General features: G+C 43.4%; 1 protein-coding gene across 1 annotated transcript; it reads left to right on the top strand.

Moving 5' to 3' along the window:
* Positions 1 to 9,811: 9,811 nt before the first annotated feature.
* LOC100837320 (probable BOI-related E3 ubiquitin-protein ligase 3) lies at positions 9,812 to 11,342 on the top strand. The gene is made up of 2 exons (XM_010233403.3): positions 9,812 to 10,457; positions 10,565 to 11,342. The coding sequence occupies exons 1-2, from the start codon at positions 10,002 to 10,004 to the stop codon at positions 11,102 to 11,104; spliced, it is 996 nt and encodes a 331-aa protein (XP_010231705.2). The 5' UTR covers positions 9,812 to 10,001; the 3' UTR covers positions 11,105 to 11,342.
* The last annotated feature ends 1,175 nt before the right edge of the window (positions 11,343 to 12,517 follow it).

Here is a 12,517-nt window from a genome sequence, read left to right as displayed (position 1 = left end):
TTATTATTTTGTGTGATTCTTGGCTTTTGCGAGATGGGGTGCAGGAATCCAGTGATCTACACATAACCACTTTCTGGTCGAGTCAGATCTGCTAGCTATAACCTCTCTTTAGTTTATAACCTCTCTTTCTTTCCCTTTTCAGAACGTTTCCTAGTCTTACTAAACTTTCTTTCATCCTCCATTAGGTTATCATGATGAGTTTTCTTCCTTTGTTTAGCACAAGCGAAGTGGAGGGTGATACGGGTTGGGGTCCATATGGGAGGAATTTTTGCGAAATTGAGGAGGAGAGATGAAACCCTGTCCCGTTCTTCACCTACGTGTCTACAATCTATCTACGCATGTTGGGAGATCGGCGTGATTTTTACATGCCTTTCCCTTCTCCTTTCGGTCTCTCTCTCTTTTTTTTTTGACTTTAAACTGTAATAGCTGCGCGATTGCAGTCCGACAGTATATAGATATATAATTTTTACAAAGTGAGACACCGAATTACAATCTTCGAGAATCGAACTCTGGTGGGCTACCAGTACACCTGACTGGCTGACCACCCAAGCTATGCTTGGTTCTCTTCGGTCTCTCTCTCTCTGAAAAAAAATACTCTCTCCGATTCTAAATTCTTGACTCAAATTTGTCCAAATATGAATGTATTTATTCTTAAAAAAACGTTTAGATACATGTAATGGGAGAGAGTAGTTCCCTCTCCCTTTGTTCATCTTCTCTCCCTTTGTTCATCTTTTCATTCATCTCAATTCCCTGTCTCTTCTCCCATGGCAAAAGGCTGAAAAGCAGAGAAGCGATTCCATTGGGGCGATACTACTTGCCTGCATCTTTGCGCGGCCCTACCGTACATCGATCCATCGGTCGATGCTCTCGCGTGGCCGTACGGTCTTCGTATCGCAATGATTACGGATGATTAATGGTAATCTTAAAGCACAAGTTAATACAGTTAACCTCATTTCGAGTTACGGCAGTGTCACGGAGCATTTAGGTACACCAGGAGGAAGGGGAATTAGTTAGTGTGGGGAGCAATGCTGGTTACTGGTACTAGCTAGCTTAGCCACCAACTCTATATATAACATGCATCTCAACCATGAAAAGAGGTGGGTGGATATAGGATAAGTGATGGTGTTTTCTTCATGATCGTGCATGCTCTCACAAAGCAGACTGATCTGCACTTGGCACATCGCACGGTCGATATAAAATTGTGGGATAATCTTTGCCTTTTTGCTGATCTACACATCGATGCTTGGTAGATCCAAAAAGGATAATAATTAGCGTTAGTATATGGACACGAGAACAAATATGTGCCATCTTTGTTGGCAGGAGTAATTAATTACTGCTAGTGGTCTAGAAGCTATACATGTAGTAGTTCTCCATTTGTGTAGTCAGCATGGTATGTGTAGGACGAACCAGGAACCAAAGATATTTCTTCCTTTTCATAGAGCGAAAATTCTTCCCGTCAACCTTTTCTATTGTCAAACGATGTTCCATCTCTTTCCTTTCACCCACATATTATTCACCTTTGAGCTGAAATAGAATATGGTCCCTCCTAAATGCATTAGGTTTAGATGTGACGCTTGCTGAAAAAAGGAAGAAGCACCGGTAGCAATATTAGGTGAATTTGTTTTGTTTTGTGAAAGGTCATTCCATCACCTGCGGGAGCTTTATTTTGAAATGATTCTGTCCAGGCGTACCCTGTCTGATTCCTGAAGTAAAAGCATTTAATCTTCTCTCTAGAAAAACTAAGCCCTGATATTCCTCAAAAAAGAAAAAAGAAAAACTAAGCCCTGATAAAGCATGAAGAACACGATGGACTAGGATATAAATAAAACCAAATATAAATGGCTGGAATGGTTTTTCAGTGGTAAAAGCCTTGGATTTCAAATCACATGCATTTAGTGTGGCGCTCGGTAAACATTGTGGTGAGACTTCTTACAAAATTCATAGACTCAAAACTAACACATAATGCCACTGCTTAAGAAAAGACATTGTGCGCCTGAGAAAAGTGTAAAGTTAACCGTGGCATTTTAGCTTGGGGAAAATTTGTAAATACGTGTTTATCATTTGGTTTGTGCGTTGCGCATGCCCATGTAAACTTTCATGAATAATGAATTTATGCGTCATGGGTAAAAAAATAGAGGTTAAGCATTAAACTTATTTTGACACGGAGCACAAAACTTATCCTTTTGTGAAAATTTGAAGGCGTATAAAGAACATAAACACGCACCTGTACGTGTGAATTTTTGAACTTCTGGAAAACGTAATTTGCACTTTGAATCACCGGATGCTATTGCCATCTACATATAGCCGAAACCACACAAAACCAGTTGCACACCGAGCTGGAATAAGCGGCTTCGGCAGCAACCACCCAATCGCACGTTAACCCAGTAAAAAAATCTCGGAGGAACAAAGCTATTTGGCTCTCCTTTCTGCCTCCCTTGCCTTTATTTATTTCGTTACTCCAGATAAACGGAAGAATCACGGTCCCTGATGTTGATATAGGAGAAGTGGACACACGGGAAATATTTTGCCGCCATGGGCATGAGTGACGAGCGACCGTACGTGGACGATACATAAACATGGGGATGATCCTGACGGTTAACCACATCTCGATTATCCTTTTGCTGGCCGGCCGTGCGATTAAAGGGGGGCTCGCGAATCACGAGCGTACATGCTAAAAAAGACAGATCAGTAGTACAGATGTGCTAGATTGGACCCTGTGTGGCTGTGTCGACACCTACAAGAAGAGCCCGAAAGGCGCGCAACCGGGAAAATGACAGCGTCCGCGCAAGCACGTATTACCTGCGTCTGCGTGGTGTACCTGTCTCCACATTTGCACACATGTCAAATCGGTGTTTAGATGTTCTACTACTTACTCCTGATGTGGATTGATATATTTACTTCAGTTAATACCGCTTCCTGTTCTGCAAAGGAAGCAAGAGAAACAAAAGAAAAACGTGTAGTACTTGTTATTAGTGCCTATTTGTTGATGTCTGTGGTTCTTGGAAGGAACATGGAAGGCAACCGATCGACATGACACCAGGTGTTAATTTACCACTCTGTTAGGGCTATGACAGGAACATTTTGATTAGCTGCTCTCATTTTGAGTTCAGGCCATATTTTCCTAGTGTTCTACCTTTTGCCCTTTGTTGTGACTTTGTGATAATTCGTACCCCTTTTTTTTGCCATATTTTACCTTTTAGTTGTCACTTTGTGATAACTTTTCCCCCATTTTATTAGTTTTGTTAAAATGACAAGCTGGATTCACATGTTGCGATGGCGTGAGAGCTAATTAGACAATATTCACATGATGCTCTCATTTTAAGTTCGGACCATCCTTCAGTACGTATCAAAATTTGACAAGATAGTACATGATAAATAAAAATTGATGAAATTCATCATAATTCATTGATTGTGCTTCTAGGTGTCAGTTCCTACATCATCTTTATACGTGGATGCAGTTTGTCAGCCTGAAAAAATAATTAAAGGGGTAACAGTAGAGGACAACCATCATCTAGCCGTCGACATAACAGATGCTTCATATATAATTCATATCATGAAAAGTTTAATTCATACACGTCTCTAAGCTAAGCTGTTCCAATACTGAAGCAACTGCACTGAATACTTGTCACCAAATCCTTTTTTTTTGTCGACCTGTTGTGCAATGTAATAAACAAGTTAAAGAAAATAAAATGAAGTCAATGGCCATGTAGATAAAGCTTGACATGATATGATTCCACTATAATAAGTAGCTAGAATCAGCTAGGGGCCTCTAAAATAAGATTCAGCTAGGGGTCCTGATTTAAAATAAGACTAAATCTTACCTCAAACCCCTTTATATTTTAACAGCCGCGAGCTATCCATGCTCCATACACAAAAAGATAATCACGTAGGCACGATAAATATAATACAGTACAGTTGAACTGTTGTGTTGAGATGGGAATATATCCATTGATTCATTAAGGAGACGTAACCTAGTCGCGATTAACCCCATTCCCCAGCTTCAGTGACAAACTTGACCAGATAGACTTGGTTCTACGGCTAGTACTGCAGGTGCAGGGGCTGGTATACGTGCTCCATGACGCCCGGGAAACTAAATTAAATGGCGCTGAGTTTGATGCGCCAGAACGGTCCAAGGACGCCGTACGTCCAGCTAGCTGATGACCAGTTGGGACTTTGGATGAACTCTCCAAGTTTCAACATATCCAAGCGGTAACCCGGCCTCGACGGATGTATGATATTTGATCGAATCATTCTGCGCGCTTCTGGTTTCTCTCTCTTAACTAATCTTAAATAAATTATGTCATAGAAATAAAACATGTACTTGTTTCAACAACAAAAAAACTCAAGCATGTTTGATATGATTGGTATTTGGTATCAAATATAAAAACGCTTTGATAGGATTGGCATTTGGTATCAATAGTTTTGCCATGAAAATATATTTCTAACACGAATGTTCATTTTACTCCACTAACTTATAAACCGATTGTCGTTAGTCCTGAAGTTGGCATCTGTGTGCACATCACAGGATCAAACGTTAAATGGCCATGTGTGGCACCTGACGTGGCATGGGGAGAGGCACAAGAAGTTTTATTTGCATAAAATCTTTCGCGTTTTGCCTCTCCTGAGATATTATTTCAGTTCGACCTGCCACCCTAAAGTCTCCAAGCATGGAAGAATAGGAACTTAGATTTCAAAGTTGGAAAAATAATGCAGCAGAAATTATACTAAGATTTCAAATTACCTATTAAACACTTCACAGGTGTTGTTAGCATGTCACACTTTGAAAATTCTTAGAAAAAAACCTTCACCCAAGTATTTGGCTTCGACTGTTGAACTGAAAAAATATCCGGGGAGCAAAATGCAAAAGATTTTATGCGAAAACCCCCTCCAACGCCTCTCCCCATGCCACGTCACGCACCACGTGGTCTTTTAACGCGGATTCTGTGATTTGGACTAACGGCTCACAGTAATGCCGAGTTTAGGACTAACGGTGATCGATTTATCAGTTAGTGGGGACTAAAGTGAATATACGTACCAAGTTCATGGACTAAAGGTGCAATTTCTTCGAGAAATATTTATCATAATTTTGTACTCGCTCTGATCCATATAAGTGCCTCAAATTTTGTACTAGCTTGGTACAACGTTGTACTAGACTTGAGACACTTATTGTGAATTGGAGGGAGTAAGAACCAAGCATTGCCTAGAGTCGTACAAATTTTCATGAATTTTGTGTTCGGCCGTGTACCCGTACTTATATTCTAGAGTTACAAATATTTGGCTCAAAGTTCAAATCAATATCATTCTTAATTAGTCAATTTGTATGCGGAAGGTGATGATGGATCCGTCAACGAGCCACCATAAACAAAGGAGAAAGGCGACGATGTTGTGAGCAAAAGAGGAGTGGCATTTAGTGTTAGGTTATAAGAAAAGAACGGGACAGATTGATTCATTAGATTAAATTTTGAGAATCCAACAGAAAAAAATAGTGACATGAAATTGCCAAGTTTGTGTCCTGGATGTCCATAAAAGAGCCCATGGATTGCTCCAAGACAATGGCGTCCTTGGGGTGGAGAGTTGGTGTCGTATAGAATAAAGGTCTCTTAGCTCAATTTCTATTCGGATCGTCATCTAGTCTACTCTACTAAAAATTCGGTGCTATCGTGATTTTGATATTCTTCCTAATCAGGTTGGCGTTGAAGCAACGTTTGGTAGCCTACCGTGCGACGAGGTGTGTCACTAGGCACAATAATTCATTTAGTCATTTTAGGTTCTTGCCTATTGTGTCGGACGGCTCATGCGGCTCTTCAAAATTTATGAAGTTACCCCAGCTTGTGCAGGTTTAGCCTTCTTCAATTTTGTCATCAGAAAATGGAGTAATATCAAGATGCAAAACATGGAGTTAGAGATGATGATTCAAAGAATCACGGTGTTATTCTTGCTTTTATTGTGGCTCTTTGTCGTTATATTCAGTTTTAATCCATTGGCTTTGTTTATTGAATCAATGAATCCAATTGTTATTCCAAAAATATAATCTTGTTCATAACACTATCGTAATCAATATCTCTTTCTCTAGTTCTTGGAGGCTTTATGTGTGTTTCTATTGGCTAGATTTTTGTGCCCTCTCAATTAAAACCATACTAATTTATAGAGTTGCAAATATGGGACTGTCTTGATGACAATTGATGCATGAAATACTCTTCTTATGTGCACTTGTTAGGCCTTCAAGCACAAAATGATGTAGAGCAACATCTAATTTTATCCCAAGTAGTTGACCTGGGTATTATCAAACCATTAGAGCACTCCACACTCAATCAATCATGCAATCAAGATATTAGAAGTCTCTTGTGTCCACAACACACCTAAAAATATTTTCAATATTATAGGTCCGCAACTTTGGCCGAGAGATGGATGAAATATTCGATAAGCCTCATGAACATGATCATACCATGGGTCATAATGTCATATGATCACTAAAAGAGAATAGACCACTTGGATTTATGGTGGCAATCAAGGGGGGCAATCAAGGCGTTTTATGATGGTGATCAAAAGATAGAGATTGCTACATAGCCATTACTTACGAACACATAACCTCGAGGGGGCAATCAATGCATTTTATGGTGGCGAGAAGAACTGGGATTGGATCGAAAATTCTCTCTCTCTTTGTTGACCTTCCTCTAATGAGTTGTCATCAGTTATTTTATAGCGAGAGTTTTCATAAATCGGAATCATGTGAATTCTTACAGGCACCATCACAACTACGGGGCTCGGCTAGGAAAAGGGCACTGACATTCGAGGTTTGAGGCCCTGGGGAAACTTGCCTAGGCGATTTGGACTAGTTGTACAACCAGGCTGCCTAGGCCCTTGTGTGGTTCCAGGTTTCGTCCCACCATGTGTCCTTCCATCATTCCATGTATATCTCCATAAATTGATTCATTCACGTTCTTCTGAAGTTTCCTACCCACATGCATACCAAATAGAATATGTTAGGTTCTAGAAATAGTTAGTAGACCCATCATAAAAAACAATTGCTTTTATATGAAAATATATCATTAAATTTTAAAAGTAATTGGTAAGTCTTTAATGTACCAACAGTGGATTGTTTTTAAGTTATATGGAAGTACTTTTTCCCCCTTGGTTTGATCCCCTATCCTTGGAATCATATTGATTTGTTTTATGATATATCTTTTGTTGGCCTTAGAAATCTGTGTTGGCCTTATATATTTCGAAGTAGATATATAGAACCATTCTAAAAGTGCAATCGATGTCCAATGGAGAGGAACAAAAACATAAGCCATTCCAACTAGCCTGCACGATGGATCTCCTCTCGGTATGGTAGCACAATAGTGGGACCGGAAGCACCAATCACTGCTAAAACTAGGTGCAAAATTGTTTTAAACCCAAAATTCATATGCAGTTTTACCTGAAATTTCTTAGACACAAATTGCATAAAAATGATTATATGTAGTTTTAGCCTTCATTTCTGAACCTAAAATCACTAAAAATAAAACTATTTCATGGAATTTCAAGCTTAAAAAGTGCAAAAAAAAATTGCACATCGAACCAAAATTGCAAAAAAAAGTTGCACTTTTAGCATTTATTTCTAAACAAAAAATGACTCAAAAACCATATTATGTGTAATTTCAAGTTTCAAAATTTGCAAACACAATTACCCATTTTAAACCCAAATTACATAAAATAAATTGGCTATACGGAATTCATGCACCATAGTCTGCAAAAACCCAACTGCACATTTATAAAACAAAAAATGCACCAAACAATTATGTGTAATTTCATACTTAAATATGCGAGCAGTAGAATTTTAAAGATATTAATTGGAAAGGAACATAAAAAACAAAAGTGAGGACAAGCTAACGCAAAACTAACTTACATACACAAAACTTCATAGCAAACTAGTTATGATCTAGTCTAAGTGTGCGTCAAGGTGTGAATCCAATTGATAGAAGTTCAATTCCACTAGACTCTATAATTTTTCCCTTTTCTTTTCCAATACGAGTATAATACAAAACATGTGCAGATCGCGGTGCAAGATATGACTTCTGCAAAATCGACTAATACGAGTTAACAAAAGTGCAGTTTACTAAGACATAGCAATGCCTTTCAAATATTTTGTTCAGATTTCAAACAAGCACACACTTATTCGGTCCAACCTTCAACAATATTTAGATCATTTTTTTTAAAAAAAAAGGCATAACACAATCAATCAACAATTTGATAACTACGGGATACTACTGGCGCCAGACGCGGTCCCCATGCGTGACACGTCACCTCGGTGCCACGTTCCGGGGCCCGGCCAGCACGGCGCAGCGCCGGTCGTGCGTGCCAGGGTGGCGGGCGCCGGGGTTATTCGAGCGGCGCGCGACACGTACGTACCCCCGCTCCCGTCCGAGATCACGATTCTCCCGTGCGTCTCCGACTCACTCTCTTGTGCGCTTCCTTCTCTCCTTTTCTTGAAAGCTGTTCCGTTCCCTTTTCATTTTCGTCCCTTGCAGGTCAGCTGTTTTGTTCTTCTTTTTTCTAGAAGGAATTAATTTTTTCTTTTAAAACGTATCGATACGTGATGTACGCAGCAGGACCTGTACGTCTTCTTCCTTTGGCATGTCCTTCTTTCGGCATACAAAATCCGCAGGGAATTAAAAGGAAAGGAAAATCGCAAGATATAAAGCATATGCACCGATCCGATCGCACTTCCAAGAAAATACTTATTTTTCATTAATTATTAATTTATTATTTTCCAATGATAGTATTCCGAGTAACGCGTTGTTGTACTAGTAGTTTGTATATATCTGCGCTGTGTCAGTACTGTACAAGTAATGTTTTCAAGGGGCTAATTAAACCGGTGGCGTGATTCTATTTTGGTGCCGATTTCCCCTATACCCGCACAATTATCTGTATCCCGCAATAGAAAGACAGGACACCTTCTCAGGGAAGCAAACTTTGCAGAGATTTTTTGGTATACTACCAGTTAAGAGCTGTAGTTTTCTTCCAAATTAAACGTACAGATCGATAGACCGATTTGGATGTCCAGGCAGGAATGAACCGCCTGTCTTTCTGTTCCCACCGAATCGTTAATCAGCTCATTTATCTCCTTCCTAATTTTGAGCCATTGTGCGTTACATCTCATGGATTGATGTGTAAAGCTTTAACTTGCTGCCTTATTTGCCTCCCATGTTTTCTTCCCAGCAATACGTCCATAGCCAGCCAAGCAGCCAAAAAAACGCTTGTCTCAGCACATTAATGTACGTGCGTTGATTTTGATCAGGCATGCAAATATTGCGATACGCAACGCGCCAGGGGTGTAATTTCCTTCCGTATTGCCCTCCAGTAACTCCGGTATTGTGATTTCCGATCTTTTTTGCCGGGTCCAGGGTCGCCCTGCAGATCGAGCGCGTATAATTTGTTTTCGTCCTTCTTTACCAGCCCCAAGACAAGATATATTCGTGCAGAATCGGAGCTGCTTAACCACGTAATGCTGATTCGGCGCCAGATAGAACAACTCCGTGGGCGTTTCCCTTTGCCAAAACAGACGCCAGCTATTCCCATGCGTGCAGATTTGTAAAGTAACACGGGCGAATTCTTGGTTTCTACTCCAACGGGGAGAGATTTGAACGGGGGGGCAGAAACAAAAGGCAAAATCTCCCCTGAAAAGGAGAAGGATTATTTGGATCGATTGGGTCAATCTCATTTTCAGTTGCTTCTTTTCACTCCAAGGCACGTTGGCCAGGCCAGGCCAGAGGAAGGGAGCGTGGAGCCAGCAGGCCACAACCGAAACCCCCCGCCATAAATACGCGGCCCCTGCCATCCAAGGACCTCGTTTGCCACCCTTGCCGTTCAATTAGCACCTCACTCTTCCCACATCTGAATTTCTGGCCGGCCGGGGACGCATCGATCGTCCTTGGCTTTATATATACGTACCGCGCGTCCACGCCTCGCCTAGCTATCCGCGAGGCCAAAAGGAAAAAAACGGACGCACGCCGATCGCCATGGCCGTGGACGCGCAACGCCTCAACCACATGCTCGCCGCCACCGCTCGCCGCCAGCCCGCCGTTCCTCAGGGGCTCGCCAACCGCGCCGGTGCCAGGAGTGCCGCCGCGGCGGCGCCTTGGCATGGCACTGGCAGGCTGCAGGCCCCTGCGGCCGGCGTTGCGGGGAGCAGCAGCCAGCAGCAGCCGTTGGCGTACATGGGCCTCGGCGCGCCGCGGCCGGCGCCGGGGGCGTCGTCGTCGTCCGGAGCGGATCAGTATTCGGAGTTCCTGAAGCTGGCCGCGGTGGACCTGGTGCAGAGGGGCGTCAAGCTCGAGGGCGCCCAGGAAATGGTGGCTGGGGCCAACAAGCGGAAGAGCGCCGCGCCGGAGCCGGAGCCGGTGCTTGGGGCGGCGGAGCTCGCCGCGTTTGCCCACGGGCAGCTAATCGCCGTCGACAGCCTCCTGCTCAACCATGTAAGTGCCTTGATCGATGCTTCTTCCGTTCTTCGCCTTTGCGTACTTAATTATTTGGAGTAAGTCTTGATTTGTTTCTTACGTCTGTACGTGATGGATGGATGCAGGCGGCGAAGATGTGGACTGGTCTGGCCGAGCAGAGGCATAAGCTCATGAGGACGGTCGCGGAATCTGTGGAGGCCAAGGCGGCGAGGGATCTCAAGGCCAAGGAGGAGGAGATCGAGAGGGCGAGGAAGATCAACTGGATGCTGGACGAGCAGCTCAGGAACGTCTCCCTCGAGTCCCAGATGTGGCGCGACCTCGCGCTGTCCAACGAGGCCTCGACCAACGTGCTCCGCGGCGAGCTACAGCAGATGCTCGACGCGCAGGCGTCCCGCGGCAGCGTCCGGCGCAACGACGTCGCCGACGCCGGGTCCTGCTGCTATGGGGATAACGACGTCCGCGGGGATCAGGATCAGGAGGTGACGGCCCCAGTGGCGGCGGCGGGTTTTGGGATGTGCAAGGGATGCGGCGCCGAGGGCGCGGCCGCGGTGCTGCTGCTGCCGTGCAGGCACCTCTGCCTGTGCGCGTCCTGCGCGGCCGCGGCGACGGCGTGCCCGGCGTGCGGATGCGCCAAAAACGGCAGCGTCTGCGTCAACCTTTCTTGATGAGGCTAGGGAGGAATAGTATTAGGAGTCGTCGACTTTTTAGTTTTTTGTTTTTCTTGATGGGGGATGATGATATTGGGCGATGGTTGAAAATGACTTGGATGTATGTGAGAGGATGAGTTTCTCCCCTCTGTTGTTCGGTTTAGCTTTTTTCTCAGGCTGTTGGATCAATTGTTCAACAATGAGGAAAACCAGTTAGTAATGTTCATTGCTTCAGATTGGATTACATTCGTTTGAATTGTTTTGACCATGTCGTTTTTCTCGGTTTTAGAATGCATCGATAACTCAATTTGACCGGTCAGTAATGTTCATTGCTTGAGATTGGATTCCTTCCTTTGAATTGTCTTGACCATGTCGTTTTTCTCGGTTTTGGAATGCATTGATAACTCAATTTGACCGGCCACAATCGAACCCCGCCGAAGAGGCGGTCAGCCGCATTTGTGACCGGAACGCGACAATGGGGGATGGCGTGTTCAATGCCATCGAGCCATTGAAGACGAGGTAGATGTCGTTTTGCGATGGTTGGACGGCGATGGATGGGTGGGCTTATGAGGACCGGTGTAAGCTCCCTTTGGAGGCGGAGGCACGTTAGGGAGATTTGCTCGGGCTAGGGTTTTGGTCTTTTCTATATAGCGGCGGGGGTGGGAAGGGAAGATAGGATCCAACGGTCCAAACGCTTGACTGATGTTCGCAACATGTGGACGGTCTAGATTTAATACACGTATCTTCCTCCATGGTGGTGGTGACTGACACGTGCCCCTGTGTGCGGCATACCATGGTCCAAGACACAACTTGTTTCCTTTTTCTTTCATTTTTTATGTTTTCCTTGCCTAATTTATATGAGGCATCCCTTCGGAAAAAATAGGCAGTAGGATTTTTTTTATCACATTTTCTTTTTTGAAGTGTTTCTTGTCTGTTGAAATTCATGCTACAACAAATGAGCTCCTCTCTATATGAGACCAGACGAATGGTGGCGTTTCATCCCTGTTCAATGCTGACCTTGGGCCAAGGCAAGAGGGGCAACGGCCTGGGGCCCAACCAAACCAATGGTAGTGTCCGAGTGCATATATATGTACACAATATGTTATTAGGGACACAGCCCAATGTTGATGTAGAACGATCCATCTATCCATCGGGTCTTTTATAAATTTACAACGATTTCACCTATTGGTTAGATGTCATCGATTTTATTTCTCCTCTGCAGCCGCTAGGCCCATTCATGGAGTTTGTAAAAAAAAACGCATTTATGAAGTTCGTTTCAGGGTCTTTGAAACTCTTGGACCGGTCCTGTTCCCACGTGTGCAACCATGGAAAAATACACCGCATGTGGTGGACGAAGGGGAAAGCCGGGGTAGAAATGGACGTATCGCGCATGGAGCTATTTGAAAAAGAGAGTGATGTGAGATTACAAAT

Source organism: Brachypodium distachyon, chromosome 1 (genome assembly GCF_000005505.3).
Source record: "Brachypodium distachyon strain Bd21 chromosome 1, Brachypodium_distachyon_v3.0, whole genome shotgun sequence".
NCBI classification, from domain to species: Eukaryota; Viridiplantae; Streptophyta; class Magnoliopsida; order Poales; family Poaceae; genus Brachypodium; species Brachypodium distachyon.
The sequence above is the reverse complement of the archived record's forward strand: the minus strand, read 5'-3'. Positions and strand labels throughout refer to the sequence as shown.